At 40.2% G+C, this 21,683-nt stretch overlaps 1 protein-coding gene across 1 annotated transcript in view; it reads left to right on the top strand.

Moving 5' to 3' along the window:
* Positions 1–21,683, top strand: part of LOC126109417 (intermembrane lipid transfer protein Vps13) — a 443,304-nt gene that overhangs the window by 213,292 nt on the left and 208,329 nt on the right. Inside the window, exons 32-34 of the mRNA XM_049914452.1 lie at positions 2,768–2,914; positions 7,624–7,832; positions 19,675–19,812. Of these exons, the coding sequence (XP_049770409.1) occupies positions 2,768–2,914; positions 7,624–7,832; positions 19,675–19,812 (494 nt within the window). The remainder of the gene's footprint in view (positions 1–2,767; positions 2,915–7,623; positions 7,833–19,674; positions 19,813–21,683) is intronic.

Raw genomic sequence — 21,683 nt, 5'->3', positions numbered from 1 at the left:
CAGTGGCACGTAAAGTGCCCTCCGCCACACACCGTTGGGTGGCTTGCAGAGTATAAATGTAGATTTAGATGTAGAACTGCTAATACGACAGAAACAAGCTGCAGACATAATTGCGTAGAAAACTAGGGAGGGGGACGTTTTCATCAATACATCTACCCTGCATTTTGAACTCAATATAATGACACTGTCATAACTGGGTAATAATAGCAGCTTAAACAACAATAATGAATTAAGTTAAAACTTCAAGAGAGATCATGGTCGACATATTGAGAGGGTTACAGATGGCAGAAATATTAATAATATTGGTGTAAGTTTCACCTTGCTGTATTATTTAAGAATTCTTCTTCTGTTTATACTCTTATAACTTTCAAGTTTTCATATGAGCATGAATATTTGTTACATAACAAGATTTCATTCACAGTGAATGAAGTTATGCAGGTTCTACACCAGTGATGCGATCCATTACTAGTTGTGTCTTCACAGGTTACTCTTGTCTAATAATGTTCTGAGGCATTCCCACGAGCAGCTCCATGCTGCACTTGCTGTTGAACTCCAACCACCACACACCACTGAAAGAGTACATGAAACAAATAATACAACACCAAGTAATACACTATGTGATCAAAAGTATCCAGACACCAGGCTGAAAATGACTTAAAATTTCATGGTGCCCTCCATCGGTGATGATGGAATTCAATATGGTGTTGGGCCACCCTTAGCCTTGATGACAACTTCAACTCTCGCATGCATACATTCAGTGCTGGAAAGTTTCTTGGGGAATGGCTGCCAATTCTTCACGGAGTGCTGCTCTGAGAAGAGGTACCGATGTCAGTCGGTGAGGCCTGGCATGAAGTTGGTGTTCCAAAACACCCAAAAGGTGTTCTGTAGGATTCAGGTCAGGACTCCGTGCAGCCCAGTCCTTTATAGGAATGTTATTGTCATGTAACCACTCCGCCACAGGCCGTGCATTATGAACAGGTGCTCGATCGTGTTGAAAGATGCAGTCGCCGTCCCCGAATTACTCTTCAACAGTGGGAAGCAAGGTGGTGCTTAAAACATCAATGTAGGCCTGTGCAGTGATAGTGCCACGCAAAACAACAAGGGTTGCAAGCCTCCTCCATGAAAAGCACGACCACACCATAACACCACTGCCTTCGAATTTTACTGTTGGCACTACACACGCTGGCAGATGACGTTCACTTAGAATTTGCTATATCCACACCCTGCCATCGGATTGACACAATTTGTACTGTGATGTGTCACTCCACACAACATTTTTCCACTCTTCAGTTATTTAATGTTTATCCTCATTACATCAAGCGAGGTGTCGTTTGGCATTTACTGGTGTGGTGTGTGGCTTTGAGCAGCCATTTGACCATGAAATCAAAGTTTTCTCACCTCTTGCCTAGTTTTCATAGTACTTGCAGTGGATGCCGATGCAGTTTGGAATTCCTGTGTGATGTCTGGATAGATGTCTGCCTATTACATATTACGACCTTCTTCAACTGTCGGCAGTCTCTGTCAGTCAACAGACGAGGTCGGCCTGTACGCTTATGTGCTGTAGGTGTCCCTTCACATTCCCACTTAACTTTCACATCAGAAACAGTGGACTTAGGAATGTTTAGGAGTGTGGAATCTTGCGTACAGACATAACACACTGACACAACACACTGACACCCAGTCACCTGACCATGTTCAAAGTGCGTGAGTTCTGCCAAGCACCCCATTCTGCTCTCTCATGATGTCTAATGACTACTGAGGTCACTGATATGGAGTACTTGGCAGTAGGTGGCAGCACAATGCACCTAATGTGAAAAATATACGTTTTTGATTGTGCAGATACTTTTGATCACATAGTGTATTTCCCCTAATACAAAATGCCCTGTCTATTAAAATGCCTCTTTAGCACATAATTTAAATATCATAAACAGAATAATAATATTAATTATAGACATGCTTGCTCATTTATGTACGAAAGTGAGGGTACAGATAATTTTGCACTTGTAATGCTCATGTGAATAGTCTAATTTACTTTCTTCAAAAGTCTGTACCCTTACAATATACATCTATTCACTAGCATTTAGTAGTCCACATTATCAGAAGACATCTTCTTAGATAGACAGATTGTCAATGTCCTTTCAGCTCAAAAGTGTGGTTGGAATGAACATCGGCTCTAAAAGTGTTTGTTGTATTAATAACAATTATTATCATCAGTTGCATGTAATTTAAATAAATGAAAATCATAACAGTAATGCTGTCCTTTAACCACAAAGTAATTATTATTTTGGAAATTCACAAATGTAGTCTCAGATATCTGCGTTAGAGGAAAATTTTATCCACAGAGTAGTTATTATAATGGATGTAGCTGTGGCTATTCACATCAGTGTGCTAACACATGGTTCAATCAAAAGTTTTTGGTGATAGCATGGATAAGGACAAGTAAGAATCTGTAATGCTGGATGAGCAGCTGATATATTATACGTAGTCGTTTCGTAATTCAGCCAAATAAGGGCGCTATTAAGCTTGCATCCATTGCGACAGTTATTCTTGTTTTCCATTTCAGTCAGATTTTTTCATCAGTGCACTGTGCCTGACATATCATTCATCTGATCATATGGCAACAGTTGTTTCTTGGCACAGAAAATCCCAAATATAACTACAGATTTTTTGAAGCTGTCTCATTTTTGGTAGCCATCTGGCTGTATACTCATTGGCTCTAGATCTATTCTGACATTTGGGTATAATAATTTTTTTGTATTTTTTTCAGCGACCATCGAGTTACTGACTAAAGTACAGGCTGCCTTGACTGCATCTGCCACAAAACAGGATGAAAGTGAGGAGAAAGAGGCAGACTACTCAGATCTCTGGACACCAAAGCCATTCAAAGACACTGATCATTGGTTTCTCATCACAGGTTTGGACCTTCCTTATTTAAATTGCTGTAGCTGGAAACGTATTGACCTCATATTTTGTCAGTGATGAAATACATGTGTATATAGCAGTGCCAGGTTTACATTATGAGACGACTGGTGTTGAATTAGGAGCTAATTCTTGTTTGACATACTGCGTAAGTGGCATTGACATGATGTTTGCTAATTGATCAGCTTTTGCACATGATTTCCTTGCACATGTTTTATGACATGCAGTGTGACTAGTTACCATAGGATAACAATGAATCACTTGTAAATGGCAGCAGCACTGAAATTATAATAGGAGGCATTTCAAAATAAATGTAGTGGTTACAAATGGTTCTGTGTAATTCATAGTGATAGGTCAATAAGAATTACAGAGATTTTAAAAGAAAATACAGAAGACATGGAATCAGAAGGTTGACGCATATTCCAAAGCTGAGTTGTACTGTGGTTGGTGATACTGTGTTCTGCTCTTGGTCACTTAAATCTTTGAACCAGACATCCAAGGATTTCCTTTAGGTGAGGTATTTGAAAGTCCTAGTGTATGTGCCTTCTTTATCTAAAACAATAATGGGGAGCATGGTGAATCAGGTTCACAACTGATTCACGTAATGAACAAACAGTGATTTATTCCTTGCATAACATACTTACTAATCATCTTATTAGTGTACAGGAGAAATGTCAATAATTGGTAATATAACAGAATTTCTTCTAGGTTGTATGTACAATGGTAGTCTGAAAAGTTTCAAACCCAACCAAGAAATAGGACATTTTTTCTTCAAATTCGTTTTTATTTTTAAATAGAATCTTTGTGCAAGTCTACGCACATCTCCCAGTGGTGCTCCCATCTCTTTAACCTGTCCAAATAACAGGCAATGTCTTTCTCTGCAAAATAGTTGTTTATGAAGGTGGTGGCTTCTTCATTTGATGAAAATGTCTCTTCCATGGACAATTTTTAAAAAATAAGTCACTTGGGGCTAGATGGCAGTTGGTTGACTTTTGCCCTAGCAACCACTGAGGTGTGGGACGGCACAGAGCACTTGCCACCCGTTGTGTGGTCACCTTTCTCGTTTCTAAATTTTCAGTCAATATGTGACAAACACGTTCTTTAGAAATGCTCATAGGCTCTGCCATCTCTCTCAGCTTAACTTGGTGCTTCTCTAGCACCATTTGGTGGGCTTCACTAGTAAAATAATCAGTGTTGTACTTTTTAGCTACCCAAGACATTCATCTTCACCCAAGCTGGTACAGCCATATTTGAATTCAGCTGCTGAAAATTTAATGGTGGTAAATATGGTGGTGCAGAGCCTCCCGTACAAAGCATTCAACTCATGTTTAATTTGCGTAGACGTATTGGCTTTCAAAAAAGAAATCTAATGACAGCGCGATACTTAGTTTTATCCATTTTTCACAAAAACACTTGGATCGACTCACTGAAACAATTGTCCAACAACAAATACTCATTCACAGTAGGTGAAATTTTGGTGCGTGCCTAATTATGCTTGTGCAAACAAATAACCCAACTTTTGTTGAGAGGTGCTGCTATCTTCACGTTGAGGTCTGAAATGTTTGTTACCCTCCTATATCACAAGAAAAGTTGTTATTTTGAGAAAAGTTACCACTCTTTCTCTTGTATTACCCAGCTGCTGCTTATATCTATTGATTTCAGGATTTATGTCACTTAACGGATGAAGAGACAAGTACTGCCTGTCTACAGATAAGAAGCTGTGCTATTTTGCTTTCTTGAGATTCATCTGACAGCTGTTTTGTTGCAGTACAGCTTTACCCATGAATTACAAAATGTTATGCTCACCAATCAGAAATTCTATATTAATAGCAATCTCAGACATAGTGCAGTTGCGTAAGTTACCTGGAAAAAAATTCTGGATGGAAGTGCTGTCAGATCTTGATAAGATTTCAAATATTGCAAAAATTGTCAACCTGCTATGTTCAGAAATGTGAAATCATGCACCTCAAAATCTACGTCCTAGGACCACAATATAGTTGGAATAATTCAACCACAATTATGAGGCTGTAACAATTTGTAGATATATGAAATTAAATTATTATGTAGGGTCAGTTGTAGGTAACACAGATGATAACTTTGATTCATTTTTAGGATGCTGAGAAACTGCAGTCTGTCTACAAATTAGTTTGCTTGCAAAGCTCTCATAGTATGTTGCTAAAGTGTGTGGGACTCGTACCAAGTAGGTCTGACAGAGCATATTGAGTGTACAAAAAGAACAGCAGAACAAGTGGTGTGTCATTTCCTGTAGCCACAGGAGAACATCACAGAGATGCCAAAAGGCCTGAACTGGCAGATGTTTTAAGACAATCCCACAAAAGCTGAAATACAGAGTTTGGAGAACCAGTATTAAGTGAATAACCTAGGAAAATTCTGCAGACCTCCACTTGGTGCAACTGTAGGGACTGCAAAGACAAGATTATATTAACTAGAGCAGTCACAGAAGTGTTACGCAAGCACTGTTCCTGCACTCTGTACGTGAATGGAAGGGAGAGGTGGTCTAATAAAATGGGAACAACACTACAGATCAAAACTTTTATATCACCTATCACAACTATGGATTTGTGTTTAAAACGGGGATTTCCTTTCGAAGATGTTATATCCCTGTTCAAATAACAAAATAGGTATGAATGTGTAAAAACTAAACACCTCTGTCGTGTATATGACTCGTTGTGTGCCTAGAGGGACGCTGATGAATATCCACAGCAACACTTACATGCCTTTACCTATGACGGTTTCATCCGAATATGTCTCAGACCTTCAGCTGTCTGTGTAAAAATCTGTTTGCATTACTTTACAGTACATTCTGTGCATTGAGCAATGTGTTTGTTCACCTGATCAGGTTGGTACCATATTACCTCCTAATGAGGCAGAACGAGGAGACTGAAATTAAAAAATGTTTTGTAATTGTAGCTCTGGATAAAGACGACAATTCTAGTAGAACAGTAGCAACAAAAGATGATTCAAATGGCTCTGAACACTATGGGACTTAACTTCTGAGGTCATCAGTCCCCTAGAACTTAGAACTACGTAAACCTATCTAACATAAGGACATCACACACATCCATGCCCGAGGCAGGATTCGAACCTGCGACCGCAGCGGTCGCGCGGTTCCAAGACGTAGCGCCTAGAACCGCTCGGCCACCCCGGCCGGCAACAAAAGATGGCATAGCCCAATCTACAGTGGTGTACACATTGCAGCAGTTCAAGCAAACTGTGCCAATGCAAGGCTTTTGCAATCTGGAAGACCTGGAGTAACATCATACAGGGAAGATCGGTTTGTATGTGTACAGAGTAAATGTTGGAGGACTCATACTGCACCTGAAATTCATGAGGGAGTAAATAGTGTACAACCAACTCCAATCTCTGTCTCAACAGTGCAAAGCTGTCTTTGTGAATGAGGTTTGAAGGGGTACATAGTGGCCAAAAAAACCTTTTACAGAAACAAAATACGATGAAAAGATTTCAGTGGGTACAGCAGCATAGAAACTGGGGTGTGCAACATTGGTCCAAAGTGTTATTTATCAACAAATCTATATATGAAGTATTTGGAAGCCATCATCAATTTTTGATTATCAACTTGGTGCAGATCGTATGAAGAGTCAGTGTGTGACATCAGTGGTGAAGTATGGTGGAGGGTCAGTTATGGTGTGGGGATGTTTTGCAGTTGATAAAGTCAGCGATCTAGTGAGAATTGATGGGACATAAGTGAAGGAAGTATATCCCAAGATACTGATCACCAATCAGATTTGAGCTGGCAACGGGCTAATTGGTTGTGGGTTTGTTCTGCAGCAGTATAATGATTCCAAACATGCTTCCATGTTGCGCAGAATGTATGTCAGTAGAAAAGAGGAATGTGGGGATCTGAAGAATATGATTTGGGCAAGTGAGTCACCTGGCTTAAATCTCATGTTGGACTGTAACAGAGTAGGGGTTTGATAAAAAAAAAAGATATACAAATAAATAAATAAATAAATAATAATAATAATAATAAAATATCCAACATTCCACATAACATCTTCACTTTGTTTGTTTTTTTCCTTCTTTTTTCCTTTCTAGAAATACTAACCCCCAAGCTATGCATAGCACAATACTAACACCTCTTCCTCTTTCCAACCGCAGCATCTCACTCATTATGGAGGGGTGCTGACTCAGTGTAAAGTGTGTGTGTGCAGTGACTGATAGTGAGATATGAGTGAACAGTGTGGCATTACATTATTTAATAAGTTAGTTGTAAAAAAGTATTGTATACCAGGAATAAATCTAATGATAGTCTGTCTCTAACTAGAAGTCTGTAAATATACGTGTGTACGAATTAGTTTATTTTAAATTGATCTAACTTTGTAAATACTTCGACATGTCCTATATCCTTGTAAAAAGAGATCTATAGATGATTAAAGTTACTACAATCACATTGTGTTGTAGTTAATGATAGAGAGAACATCTATTTTGTTGTTGTATTTAGTTTGTATGATGTGTTTATTTCAATGCATAAAGTGTATATAGTGTTTCTCACGGGTGAGCAAAAACCTTTCTGCTGTGCACTTAGCAGTACTTTGTGGAGTGTGTCAGTGTGGATTCATTAAGCTAAACAAGTAGCGTTTATTAGTTTTCCCACATATTATGTGAAATTTCTGATACGGCCACCTTCCTTTGTTTATGTTTACACTGTGGTGTCAATTACAGAGGAAGGCGAAGATGCAGTGGCTGCCCTGAGTGGGGAGTCGATGGTTGCCCCAGTGGTGCCTGAGGAGAAGCCCGTGAAGAACGAGATCTGCGTTATATCCGCACCCAGCATCGTCATCACTGTAGAGGCAGGCATCGGGACACGAACATTGCCGATGATCCTGCTGGAGATGGGTTTCCAGGGCGAGGCTAGGAACTGGAGCTCACAGGTAGGGTCTCCAGTGGAATGTTTACTGCTGGAAATGGAAAGTGTTAAATCATGAAGGACCAGTTCAACATTTGTCAAATTTTGTGGAGATCTTCATCACATAACAGGTATTAAATAATGGAAATTTTATTCTATGTGGAAATGATATCCAACATCAACATCAGTATTAAATGTGACACAGGCCTGAACACAAACACATTCTTTGTATTCACTGTGGCATGTAACCAAGCAGCCTATGAATATCATCCTAAGGCTTTTCTTACCACATCTCAAACATACGCTGTGTCAGCTGGTGAAGATCGATGCCTAGAGATTGCTGTGAAAGTGTTTTCCCATTGAATCGCAGACATACTCTAGCGGTACAAATCGGAGCACTGTTCGGGCCATTTACGGGTCCGTGGATCCCTCGAGGATTTTGTGATGTTTACTGGAGCACGGGGTTTTGCATTATCCTACTTGGAATATGTTTCCTACATTGCTTACGAAAGGTACGACAACAGGGTTTACCTCGAAACTTCCTGGCAGACTACAACTGTGCGCTCGACTGGGACCTAAACCCGGGACCTCTGCCTTTGTCGGGCTCGTGCTCTATCTGAGTGTGACTCGAAACCTGTCCTCACAGCTTCACTTCCACCGGTACCTCAGCTCCTACCTTCCAAACTTCACAAAAGTCGTCCTGCAAAACTTGCGCTTTTAACCCCTCCTGAAGAAAGGATAGTGGGGAGATGTGGCTTAGCCACAACCTGGGAGATTGCCTCCGGAATGAAATTTCACTCTGCGGCAGTGTGTGCCCTGATACGGAAGTTTTATGCCAATTAAAACTTTGTGCTCGGCAGGGACTAGAGCCCGGAACGAGTGTAACCTTTCTTCTCGGCGATCTGATAATCATTCATCTATCCTTCAGGTGATTACCACATCAGTCCTGTTGTCATACCGAATAGCTCCCTGTGCTACAAATAAGAGAGTCGGATAGGTATCGGTGTCTGTAATCCCTGCTACATATGACCTTTCATGAGGTCGCCTACAGACGTCAGTTTGACCACTGTGGGTAGAAGCGACACGTGCCGCCGATTACTGGAGAGCTACTCGGTCTCCCGACTGACTCCAGGTCTACAGCGTGCAAATCTCACTTGTCTGTGGTGTGGTTTCAGTGGTAACCGACACAGCAACTCAAGATTCCGATCCAGGTACTAGTAATCTGCTCCCAGTGTTTCGTGGTGAACTCCACCCAGATTTCAGCTACTGTTATTTGCCCAGTCATCAGAGCCAGGTTGTTCTGAAAAAACCTGTGCGTAGTCTTCTCGCCACACTTGTGTCCCTAGTCCACCTCACTACCCTTCTTTGTGGCAGTCATCGCACTACACACAGTTGTGTCTGTGGTCTGTCAGTTTGAACTCCTGTGTGCTTCCTACCAATGATTCTACTTTTCTCAAAGTATGAGAGATGTCCGTAAGTTTCATCCTCTGAACATACTGTCTTTCAATCTCCACCTGAAAAATTCCACCAATACACAGTCCAGTCACATTAGTGCAACCGCTGCCCAAGTTTGTTGCCAGTGTGTAATAACCACTCATAGATGGCAGGTGGTAGCACTAGCAGTACAAGGTATATTAAGTGTATCGGTGTTTAATATTTTATTTTGTGGGATCTAAAATTTAAAAAACCTCTCTCACACCGGCCTGATTTAGCTTCACTGATCAAGATAGTAAAAACATGCGTATATTAAGGGAATTTTCATTCACAAAGCAGGCTTATCGCATTCACACAGTTCAATACTGTTCTATCCTGATTAAATTGAGCTTAACATAAATTCTATAAGGCAGTGAAGCAATTTCAAAATCTCGGTGTGACGAAAATTGTCAGTTGATCTCCTGAAAACATGTGTAATAATTATTAACTTTCGGTGATCACATGGGGAAGACCAGAGATCTGCTGGTAAGACCGTGTTAGCCTATTTATTTGAAGTAATAAACTGGATATCTTGAGCATATAAAACGGCAGGTTCGTCCAGTGTAAATTAAACGTTCCCCCACTGATCCCGTGTAACACAGTGTAGTAAGCAGACACTGTCAATAATAATCAGTTAAATAATACGCGAACACACTTACTTTAGTTTAGTTCATGTATTAAATTCCTTTCCATACAGAATCTCATCAAGATGGTGACTAGCTCAACAATACATACATATACATCCTCCTCCTTTCACGGCTAATCGGCAAGATCTCTTTCATTCTTTTCATAAGAGAAAACATAGATAGCAGAGAAGCTATTCCATGGAGTAAATGGACGCTCCAAGGAATAATAGGGCTTGAAACTACTTTGCATTGATGATCGTCGTATATTAAAGTTTAGGAATCGGTAAGGTACGAAGAGATATTTTGACATACGTACAGAGTTATATAATTTATAAAATTTTTGAAAATATCGCGGAGAGACCGCTGCAAGAGACATTACAGGGGGACGTGGAATCGTGCAGTTGTAGTTATGCAGAAATGGAGTGATTTATCTGTCATTCGAGAGGGCATGATTAGCTTTTGGGCCAAGATTGGAAGGATTTCTGAAATGGTAAAGTTTGTAAACTGTTTGCAAGCCTCTATGGTTAAACTATACCTGTTGTTGTTGTTGTTGTTGTTGTTGTTGTTGTTGTTGTCTTCATCCTGAGACTGGTTTGATGCAGCTCTCCATGCTACCCTATCCTGTGCAAGTTTCTTCATATCCCAGTACTTACTGCAACCTACATCCTTCTGAATCTGCTTAGTGTATTCATCTCTTGGTCTCCCTCTACGATTTTTACTCTCCACGCTGCCCTCCAGTACTAAATTGGTGATCCCTCGATGCCTCAGAACATGTTCTACCAACTGATCCCTTCTTCTAGTCAAGTTGTGCCACAGACTCCTCTCCTCCCCAATTCTATTCAATACCTCCTCATTAGTTATGTGATCTACCCATCTAATCTTCAGCATTCTTCTGTACGAACTTCCTGGCAGATTAAAACTGTGTGCCCGACCGAGACTTGAACTTGGGACCTTTGCCTTTCGCGGGGAAGTGCTCTACCATCTGAGCTACCGAAGCAAGACTCACGCCCGGCCCTCACAGCTTTACTTCTGGCAGATCTCGTCTCCTACTTTCTAAACTTTACAGAAGCTCTTCTGCGAACCTGGCAGAAGTAAAGCTGTGAGTACCGGGCATGAGTCGTGCTTCGGTAGCTCAGATGGTAGAGCACTTGCCTGCGAAAGGCAAAGGTCCCGAGTTCGAGTCTCGGTCGGGCACACAGTTTTAATCTGCCAGGAAGATTCATATCAGCGCACACTCCGCTGCAGAGTGAAAATCTCATTCTGGATTCTTCTGTAGCACCACATTTCGAAAGCTTCTATTCTCTTCTTGTCCAAACTATTTACTGTCCATGTTTCACTTCCATACATGGCTACACTCCATACAAATACTGTCAGAAACGACTTCCTGACACTTAAATCTATACTCGATCTTAACAAATTTCTCTTCTTCAGAAACGCTTTCCTTGCCATTGCCAGTCTACATTTTATATCCTCTCTACTTCAGTCATCATCAGTTATTTTGCTCCCCAAATAGCAAAACTCCTTTACTACTTTAAGTGTCTCATTTCCTAATCTAATTCCCTCAGCATCACCCAACTTAATTCGACTACATTCCATTATCCTCGTTTTATTTTTGTTGATGCTCATCTTATATCCTCCTCTCAAGACACTGTCCATTCCGTTCAACTGCTCTTCCAAGTCCTTTGCTGTCTCTGACAGAATTACAATGTCATTGGTGAACCTCAAAGTTTTTATTTCTTCTCCATGGATTTTAATAACTACTCCGAATTCTTCTTTTGTTTCCTTTATTGCTTGCTCAATATAAAGATTGAATAACATCGGAGAGAGGCTACAACCCTGTCTTACTCCCTTCCCAACCACTGCTTCCCTTTGATGTCCCTCGACTCTTATAAGTGCCATAACAGAAACTATACCGTGCGTGGCAAAATGGTCTTATCTAAAACTGGTGCTGAGGCAACTGTGGTGCATCGCAGGCCATTTTGTGTGTGTGTGTGTGTGTGTGTGTGTGTGTGTGTGTGTGTGTGTGTGTGTGTAAATAGTGCAACTGTTGAGCAACTGGCCACCCAGATCAACCAAGGGGCTACCGACAGTGTCTCCTCAAGAACCATACAGCAAAAGTTCCCGTGTACGAGCATCCTCAGCCGGTGCCTAGTTCGTGTGCCACACACTATGCTCCAATGCTGGCTGTCGTTCATCAGCAACGAATGCTGTCATCTGCGTGCCAATAACGCAACTGCTTGTCCACTTAATGGCAACAGTTGGCGTTTCGAGATGAAACACATTTTGTGCTCCATCTGATAGAAGAGACGTCTGAAAGCAAATACCTTGCATCAAACATTGCAAGGATCCAGGCCATAGGAGGGAGCTTTATGATCTGGGGAATGTTTTTTATGGCACATCCTGTGTGATCTTGTCATTCAGGAAGGCACAGTCGATCAGCACAATTATGCATCTATCCTTGGCGGCTGTGTCCACCCCTACATGCAGTTTGCTTTTTTCCTCGGCACATGACACATAGCAGCAGGAAAATGTGATATTTCACACAGCCTAGCATTGTACGCGCATGTTTGAAAGAGCACCACAAAGAGTGTACCGTACTACCCTGGTACCAAACTACCCGTGTTTAAACCTAATCAAAAATCTGTCGGACCATCTCGATCGGGCTGTTCATGTCACGGATCCTCATCCGAGAAATCTAGAACGGCTGGCCACGACACTGGAGTGAGCGTGCTTTCACATCACTGTCGGTACATTTCAGAACCTCATTCCTGTACATCTGTGCTTCCACAGGTAGGTATTCTGGCTTTTGATGGATGGTCACAGTAATGTGACTGGACCATGTACTGCAAACATCCAATAGATATGATGTACTTACAGCGTTCTTCATTTGTAGTAATGATGGTACTAAACATAATGGAAAATAAGCATATGCAAGGATAAAATTTTAAACAACATATCCTACATACATGGAAATATTGAAGTATATGTTTGGTACATATGGTAAGGGTACCTATGGAATGTTGTTGTTGTTGTTGTTGTTGTTGTTGTGGTCTTCAGTCCAGAGACTGGTTTGATACAGCTCTCCATGCTACTCTATCCTGTGCAAGCTTCATCATCTCCAAATAACTACTGCATTGTACATCCTTCTGAATCTGCTTATTCTATTCATTTCTTGGTCTACCTCTGTGATTTTTACCCTCCACGCTGCTCTCCAGTACAAACTTGGTGATCCCCTGATGCCTCAGAACATGTCCTACCAACGGATCCCTTCTTCTGGTCAAGTTGTGCCACAAAATCCTCTTCTCCCTAATTCTATTCAGTACCTCCTCATTAGTTATGTGATCTATCCATCTAATCTTCAGCATTCTTGTGTAGCACCACATTTCGAAAGCTTCTATTCTCTTCTTGTCCAAACTATTTAATGTTCATGTTTCACTTCCGTACATGGCTACACTCCATACAAATACTTTCAGAAAAGTCTTCATGACACTTAAAATCTGTACTCGATGTTAACAAATTTCTCTTCTTCAGAAACGCTTTCCTTGCCATTGCCAGTCTACTTTTTATATCCTCTGTACTTCGACCATCATCAGTTATTTTGCTCCCCAAATAGCAAAACTCCTTTACTACTTCAAGTGTCTCATTTCCTAATCTAATTCCTCCAGCATCACCCGATTTAATTAGACTACATTCCATTATCCTCGTTTTGCTTTTATTGATGTTCATCTTATATCCTCCTTTCAAGACACTGTCCATTCCGTTCAGCTGCTCCTCCAGGTCCTTTGCTGTCTCTGACAGAACTAGTCTCATCAGCAAACCTCATAGTTTTTATTTCTTCTCCGTGGATTCCTGCTCCAATATGTTCTGTGAGTAATAACCTAACAAAAAATTAGTATTCACATTCCATATGTGTAATTGTAGTTCATAAAGTTTTATTTACAGATTGAAAGTTATGAACAAATTCTGAAGAAAAAAAGCGCTATTCAGAAATAATCTCCATGGGGTTATAAACAAAATATCATAGTTCTTAAAACTGATGTGTTTCAAAAATCTTAAAACAGCGCTTATGTGTTACTGCTTACAATTTTCCAAATGGGTTGCAGACAGTCAATGACAACATCTTGAAGGTACTCATCAGAGTCGAGGCATGTGGACCTTAGTGCACTTTGTTTTTCTTTTGTGTGTGTGTGTGTGTGTGTGTGTGTGTGTGTGTGTGTGTGGGGGGGGGGGGGGGGGGGGGGGGGTGATTGTGCGCCCGCGCGCGCGCGTGATGAGGTGGAAATCACTTTGAGTCGAGGTTGTGCTGAAGAGCAGATTTAAAAAATGTCACATTTGAAATAGCACAATAATTTTTGAGTTTGCTGGACAGTGTGTGTCAGAGGAACAAGTATAGTTGATAGTTTGTGTTGTTTTGAATGACTCTCCTCGTTATATCACAGTAGGCACCAGAATTGATTGTCCTTTCATGCTTCTCAAAATTTACAAAAGTGATTCCTTTAGTTTTCCAGAATATCGTAGTGATAACATTTCATACGTACAAGATGAACATCAAAAATCCCAAAGAAAGCAGGTATTGACAGATGTGAAAATGACCGACCTATCTCAGTTTAATAAGTCACAGCTGCAAAATACTAACGCGAATTCTTTACAGACGAATGGAAAAACTGGTAGAAGCCGACCTCTGGGAAGATCAGTTTGGATTCCGTAGAAATATTCGAACAACTGAGGCAATACTGACCCTACGACTTATCTTAGAAGAAAGGCATACCTACGTTTCTAGCATTTGTAGACTTAGAGAAAGCTTTTGGCAATGTTGACTGAAATACTCTTTCAAATTCTGAAGGTGGCAGGGGTAAAATACAGGGAGTGAAAGGCTATTTACAATTTGTACAGAAAGCAGATGGTGGTTAGAAGAGTCGAGGGACATGAAAGGGAAGCAGTGGTTGGGAAGGGAGTGAGATAGGGTTGTAGTCTCTCCCCGATGCTATTCAATCTGTGTATTGAGCAAGCAGTAAAGGAAACAAAAGGAAAATTCGGAGTAGGAATTAAAATCCATAGAGCAGAAATAAAAACTTTTTAGGTTCGCCGATGACATTGTAATTCTGTCGAAGACAGCAAAGGACCTGGAAGAGCAGCTGAACGGAATGGACAGTGTCTTGGAAGGAGGATATAAGATGAACATCAACAAAAGCAAAACGAGGATAATGGAATGTAGTCGAATTAAGTCGGGTGATGCTGAGGGAATTAGATTAGGAAATGAGACACTTAAAGTAGTAAAGGAGTTTTGCTATTTGGGGAGCAAAATAACTGATGATGGTTGAAGCAGAGAGGATATAAAATGTAGACTGGCAATGGCAAGGAAAGTGTTTCTGAAGAAGAGAAATTTGTTAACGTCGAGTATAGACTTAAGTGTCAGGAAGTTGTTTCTGAAAGTATTTGTATGGAAGTGAAACATGGACGATAAATAGTTTGGACAAGAAGAGAATAGAAGCTTTTAAAATGTGGTGCTACAGAAGAATGCTGAAGCTTAGATGGGTAGATCACATAACTAATGAGGAGGTATTGAATAGGACTGGGGAGAAGAGAAGTTTGTGGCACAATTTGACTAGAAGAAGGGATTGGTTAGTAGGGCATATTCTGATGCATCAAGGGATCACAATTTTAGCATTGGAGGGCAGCATGGAGGGTAAAAATCGTAGAGGGAGATCAAGAGATGAATATGCTAAGCAGATTCAGAAGGATGTAGGTTGCAGTAGGTACTGGGAGATGAAGAAACTTGCACAGGATAGTGTAGCATGGAGAGCTTCATCAAACCAGTCTCAGGACTGAAGACAACAACAACAACAACAACAACAACAACATTTCTGGCTGATAGTTTAGTGTGCTGTTTTGTCTCCTTGTTAGTGCTGGAAACTTGTATCACATCACTAATCGCAGTGTTTTTCAGCAACCCTTCTCCTTCCTCAGTACACTGAAAAAGAAATTACTGAAAAACTCATGTCCATTAAATTCTGTGAGTGCCAAGAAGTAGTTTTGGAAACTGACGAGCACAAAAATTCAGGTATCCTCACTGTTCAGTGATGATCTTGTGCAAAACTCTCATAGGAACCTGCATAAAGTTGCGAGTTAGGATATCGCAAAATGTTGGTTCTGACAAATTGTTTCTTCAGTTTCCTGTTCTAGTTTGTTATTACAGACAGAGGACCACCTTAGTCATTTGTTTTCCATTATTAAGCGACACTATGAAAGATCATGTAATGTGTGGTGCCACCACCACTGGCTGCAACATAACTCTTTCTGTGTAGTTCCAAGGTTTTAGGTATCATTTCCATCTTTTTTTCTCGTCAGGTACTCTTTACTATTGAAGTGAGGAATTTTCTCTCTGTTGCTGTCTTCTTTTTCAGCTGTCTTACAATATGTGAAAAATGCAGAAGCAGGCATAATTTGTCTTTTCCTGGTGGAAGTTGAATTTGGCGGACATAGAGGTGTACGCTTACAGTTTTTAGTAAAGAATAAGTTTTAAAATACAAGGTGTACAACTTTGCTTCTGTCGTTTTTTCACCAACATTTGAGGCTTTAATGAAACGAACTGGTTACACATGGATCATTCAAAGTATTTTCCATCACTGCTCACTACTTTCTTCCATCTTTTGGGCAGTGTATGAATCCCGCGTCAAGAAAATAGTTCATCTTTTGAAGTGACCCACAAATCGATCCAATTTGTGACTTCTTCAGGAGATCGGAAGTGTTGGTCAGCCAGGCCTTGTGCCATTGATTTAAACAGGTGATAGTCAGAGGCACCAATGTCTGGAGAATACGGCGGATGGGGTAGGACTTCCCATTTTAACGTTTCCAAGTACATTTTGACCTCTTTTGCAACATGGGGTCGAGCGTTGTCATGCTGCAAAATCACTGTATCGTGCCTCTTGCTGTATTGCAGCCGTTTGTCTTTTAATGCTCTGCTCAAACGCATGAATTGCATTCGATAACGAGCACCTGTGATTGTTTCACTTGGTTTTAACACCTCATAGTACACGACGCCGAGCTGGTCCCACCAAATGCAGAGCACAGTCTTGGAGCTGTGAATAATCTTTTGTCCGTCGACCTGGAAGCTTGGCTGGGATATCCCTATAATTTTTTGCATTTAGAGTTATCGTAATGAACCCATTTTTTGTCCTTTGTCACAATGCGATGCAAAAGTCCCTTCTGTTTTTGCCTCTGAAGCGACTGTTCACAAACACATAAACGCCGTTTAACTTCCCTCAGTTTCAGGTCACATGGGACCCCTGTTCCTTCTTTCTGAATCATGCCCATAGCCTTGAGACATTTTGAAATGGCTTGCTGTGTCACTCCCACTAATCGTGCCAATTCTTCTGGAGTTTGATGTGAGTCTTCACTCAGCAATGTCTCCAATTCTGCGTCTTCGAAAACATTCTCTCTTCCACGACTATGCCGGTCTACGACGTTAAAATCACCGTTCTTGAAGCGTTGAAACCACCCACAACACATTCATTCACTAATAGCATCCTTACCGTACATACCTGAGAGCATTCGATGAGACACGGCCACTGTTTTCTTCATACTGAAACAAAACAGTAACACCTCCCGCAAATGATGAGAATTAGGCTCGTAAACTGACATTTTCAATTGAGAACAACTTTTTGATGCAGACACAAATCGACTAAAGTTTGAATGAGGTTATGTTGACAGAGGTCCAAGCTAACTGCCTGATGTCTGTGATCTGTTTCTTTTGACTGCTACTTACTGTAGTCGCAACTTATTGGCAAATGGCGGAAGCAAGGTAGTACACCTTATACTTTGGTATGGACTGTGTCATTTGATAATGTACTTAATGCAAGATTGGTGGGAGAGGCAGATGAAACAGAAAGAAGTAAGAGTGTAATATTGTAACAGCATCTTCAACCATCATACTTGGCCCAGGTACCACACAAACTCTGCAGTGAATTTAAACAGCTTTGAGATTTTGTGCTACACAACAGATTTCATATTTGGGAGGACTTTCAGCAGCAACACTCCCATTGAGCAGCTACTGCAGCTGAATGAAAAGCAATGCAACTTTCTCGCTATTGCAGCTCTAAACATACTGACTTACTGTCAAAGTCAGTTTAGCAGAAATTGTCTTGTGTGTCTCAAACCCCCACTCCAAACGTCATATCGCACCAATTCCCATGTTATATGATAACGGAAGCTACTTTCTGGATGGCATCATTTTTGTTATTGTAGAGGAAAACAAACTTACCAGCCACAAAAACAATTTAAAAAATCAGGAATGACTTACATTGCTGTATACTCTAGCTTTGGTAACATGCTAAAATAACTCCCACAGAGTAAGTAATGGGCAATGAGAAAAGTAAGCAGTCGGCAGTGAAGGGGAAGGGATGTTACTGACAACACTGGCTCATGAGAAACAGAAATGTTGTAAACTGCCACCATCACCACTCCAACCAGTGATTTGTCGACATTATCGAAGGAAAAAGAAAAAAAAAAAATAGTAATAAAAAAAATGTTAAAGGTAATTGGACTTAATGTAGTAGGAAGGTGGAGTTTTTGTATAGGGATGTCCCTGTTTAGATTTAAATGTAGCTTGATTACAGTTCATTTTAACCTACATAGATAATGTGCATGGAATATATTTAATAGTTGAGAACGAGCAAATTTTGTAAATACGAGCATTTATTTGATCATCATTTCAATTCTAACAGAGTTGATAGTCACACTCATCAATATTGTTATAACACAATTTTCACTATGGTTGCTGTCATCCTAGGTTATTCTCCATTAAAACCACAGAAATTTAGTTGGAACATGACAATATCTAATTTTTTTTTTTTTTTTCAGATGATCGTTAAGTTCAAATACTTGAGTAACTTGTAACCAACATGCTATTTGTTTAATAAGGCCCTATCAGAAAAGTTTAATCCAAATCACCAATTAAAATTTTTCCTCTCATCACATTTTGCCCCTTTGCTCAACGTTCACATTAATCTTGTGTTTCCTGGTAACTTCTGTTACACTCCTTTACACAGAAATTTGAGGCCAAAATAGCCTCATTATAAACTTTAAAAAGCTCATCTGGTGTGCAGGGTTCATCCGGTAGATGGTCTACATCTCGTAGCCTCGCCATTCTCAGTCGGAACGTAGGCTTCCTCTAGGAGGAGGCTCCAGTTCTACACGACAGTCTTTCGGTGCGGGTCTCCCACCCTCACCGTGCCCAAAGGGGAGCTCACTTTTAGTAGCTGACTCTTCTGTTTTGAGAGTGCCTAACACCTCTGGTGCTTCCATTTGGTATACATGACGACCTGTGTCCTCTACACTAAACATTTCCCACATCGTATACAATGCCAATGGCCTGTGAGCTGCGGATTGGGTTGACGGGGTAGGTTTCCACGTTCACCTTTTATTCAAATGCTGCAGTGTCCTGCAGACGAGAGAGAATGCAGTACCGGTGAATGGGTGTAGTTGCCACTTTGGTGTCTGCTTCCGGCATGCCACCGCAATCGATATTGACTCTTTCACTGCAGTGGTCAACTTCTTAACACAGTCAGTGTGCTCCAGAGGCATAATTGGACTTCTGTAACTGTAGTGGATTGGCACCCCACACCCTTCTCATCAAATACCTGATTACACTGTTCCTGGAGTGTATATTGGCTGTGATGTCGACTTGCGCGAGCAATATGTCGGTCTCAGAAGTTGTGGTACACTTACAGTGTTTAGGAGCTGAGAGCGAGGGCGTGTTGTGTGTTGCAGCTGTACGTGGACAGCAACCTGAGTGTGCAGATGGCCTACTACAACAGCTACCTGGCACTCTGGGAGCCGCTCATCGAGCCGGTGGAAGTGCTGAAGGATGGCAAGCTGACTCACGCCCTGTGGGAGCTCCGTGCAGAGGTAACGTTTCCTTATAGCTTTCATCGTGTTATCTGTAATGTGGAATAAATAGGGGTGGAGGTGAGATAAAGCTAAATGTTCTGTATAGAAGTTGTAGATGTCAAAGAGGGTCATGCATTGCTACTAATAGCTGTGATCTTAGAACATGATTTTCTAGGTGATTTGGAGATTAAAGTGATTTTTTTTTTAAGGGGGGTAGGATGTCAAACGGGCCGACTTGGAGCAGGAGAGGCACCACAGCACATTTTAATTTCCACTGTCTATACTTTTACAAATAAATTTATAAAACTTTGTCAGCATGACCAGCAAGGATTAAGGATTCACACTCATGGCTGTGGAAGTTGACAAACATGACAAAATAATTTTTTTTTACATGTGAAATTTCATCATTTTTTCAGTTAGTGTTGGCAGAATTTGATGCTATAGCTACACTTTTCTTCATAAGTAGGAGAGATTCTTCGATGAATTTTGCACAGCATACAAACCGTTCTTACAGGTGTATGAAACTCTACAATTTATTTAATTTATGAAAAAATGAATGAGGTGTTACATTTTAAACTTCATGTTTAGAAAAAACTCAAATTTTATAGTTAATTATCTCTATTTTTACCACAGTTTTTAATATATTTGGAAAATTCTAGAGTTTCATACACTTGTAACTATGGTTCCTATGCTGTGCAAAATTCATCGAAAAATCTCTCTTAGTTGTGAAGAAAAGTGTACCTATAGGAGCAAATGCAGCCAATAATATGTAAAAAACTCATGAAATTTCAGATACAAGAAAAAATTATTTTGTTAAGTTTTTGAACTTCCACTGCTATGGGTGTGAATCCCGAATCCTTCCTGGTCATGCTGAAAAAGTTTTATAAATTTATTTGTAAAAGTATAGACAGTGGAAATTAAAACGTATTGTAGTGCCTCTCCTGCTCCAAGTCAGCCCATTTGACGTCCTACCTCCCTTAAATGGGGATCCTGATAATTGATTTAAGATTTCAAAAGATTGGCCAATTTTATGTATAAAATTATGCATTATTCCAGGTCATGGCAAGTTTCAATCAAGGTCAAAAAATAAGCAAATATGTTTTAAATATAGTTTGACGCAGATTGAAAGGGACCTAAGGAGTCATGTATGTTAACCAATAACTGTGATTTAAAGGTAATTGCCAAAGATCATTTGAAGATTGAGTTTTGTTTCGTGGAAACCCGTATATGTGACATTGGGTTTGATAAGAGTAAGCAGAGATATAAACTTTGTTTTAATAAACATGTTTATTGGCAAAAATAAATACATCACAGTGTTATTGTGACATTTGCAAGACAGAACAAACATATATAAAACATAGATTGTCAATTTACAAGTTCTTGAATGAGTCTTCTCATCTCTTATTCCCTGAGATGCCCCTTCCAATTTGTATCTAACATTGTATTTTGCTGGATTCCTCATCTATTCTAAGGTAATCCCTAGCAGAACTAAAAACATATTTGCTTATCTGACATTCATTGAACTAGCCATGACCTTGAATAATGTATCATTTCATAAGTAAAATTTGCTGCTCTTTTCAAATGTTGACTCAAATATTAGGGCTCCCATTTTAAAAAATCACGTTAACCTGCAAATCACCTTGAAAATTATGTTCAAGGCTAAGTACATTGGTAGCAAGGAGTTGACCCTCTTTGCCACCTACAACTTTTATCTAAAACATTTTGTCATATCTCATCTCGACCCAATTTATTCTCCGTTATGCATTAAAATGACAGTTGCTGACAGGTGTGAATACTGCTGAAAAATTGGTTTAATGAGTCACGGTTACAAAATATTGTCACCAATTATTTACAGAACAAATGAAAAACGGTTGGAAACCATCCTTTGC

The sequence above is a fragment of the Schistocerca cancellata genome, chromosome 12 (genome assembly GCF_023864275.1).
Source record: "Schistocerca cancellata isolate TAMUIC-IGC-003103 chromosome 12, iqSchCanc2.1, whole genome shotgun sequence".
Lineage (NCBI taxonomy): Eukaryota > Metazoa > Arthropoda > Insecta > Orthoptera > Acrididae > Schistocerca > Schistocerca cancellata.
The sequence above is the reverse complement of the archived record's forward strand: the minus strand, read 5'-3'. Positions and strand labels throughout refer to the sequence as shown.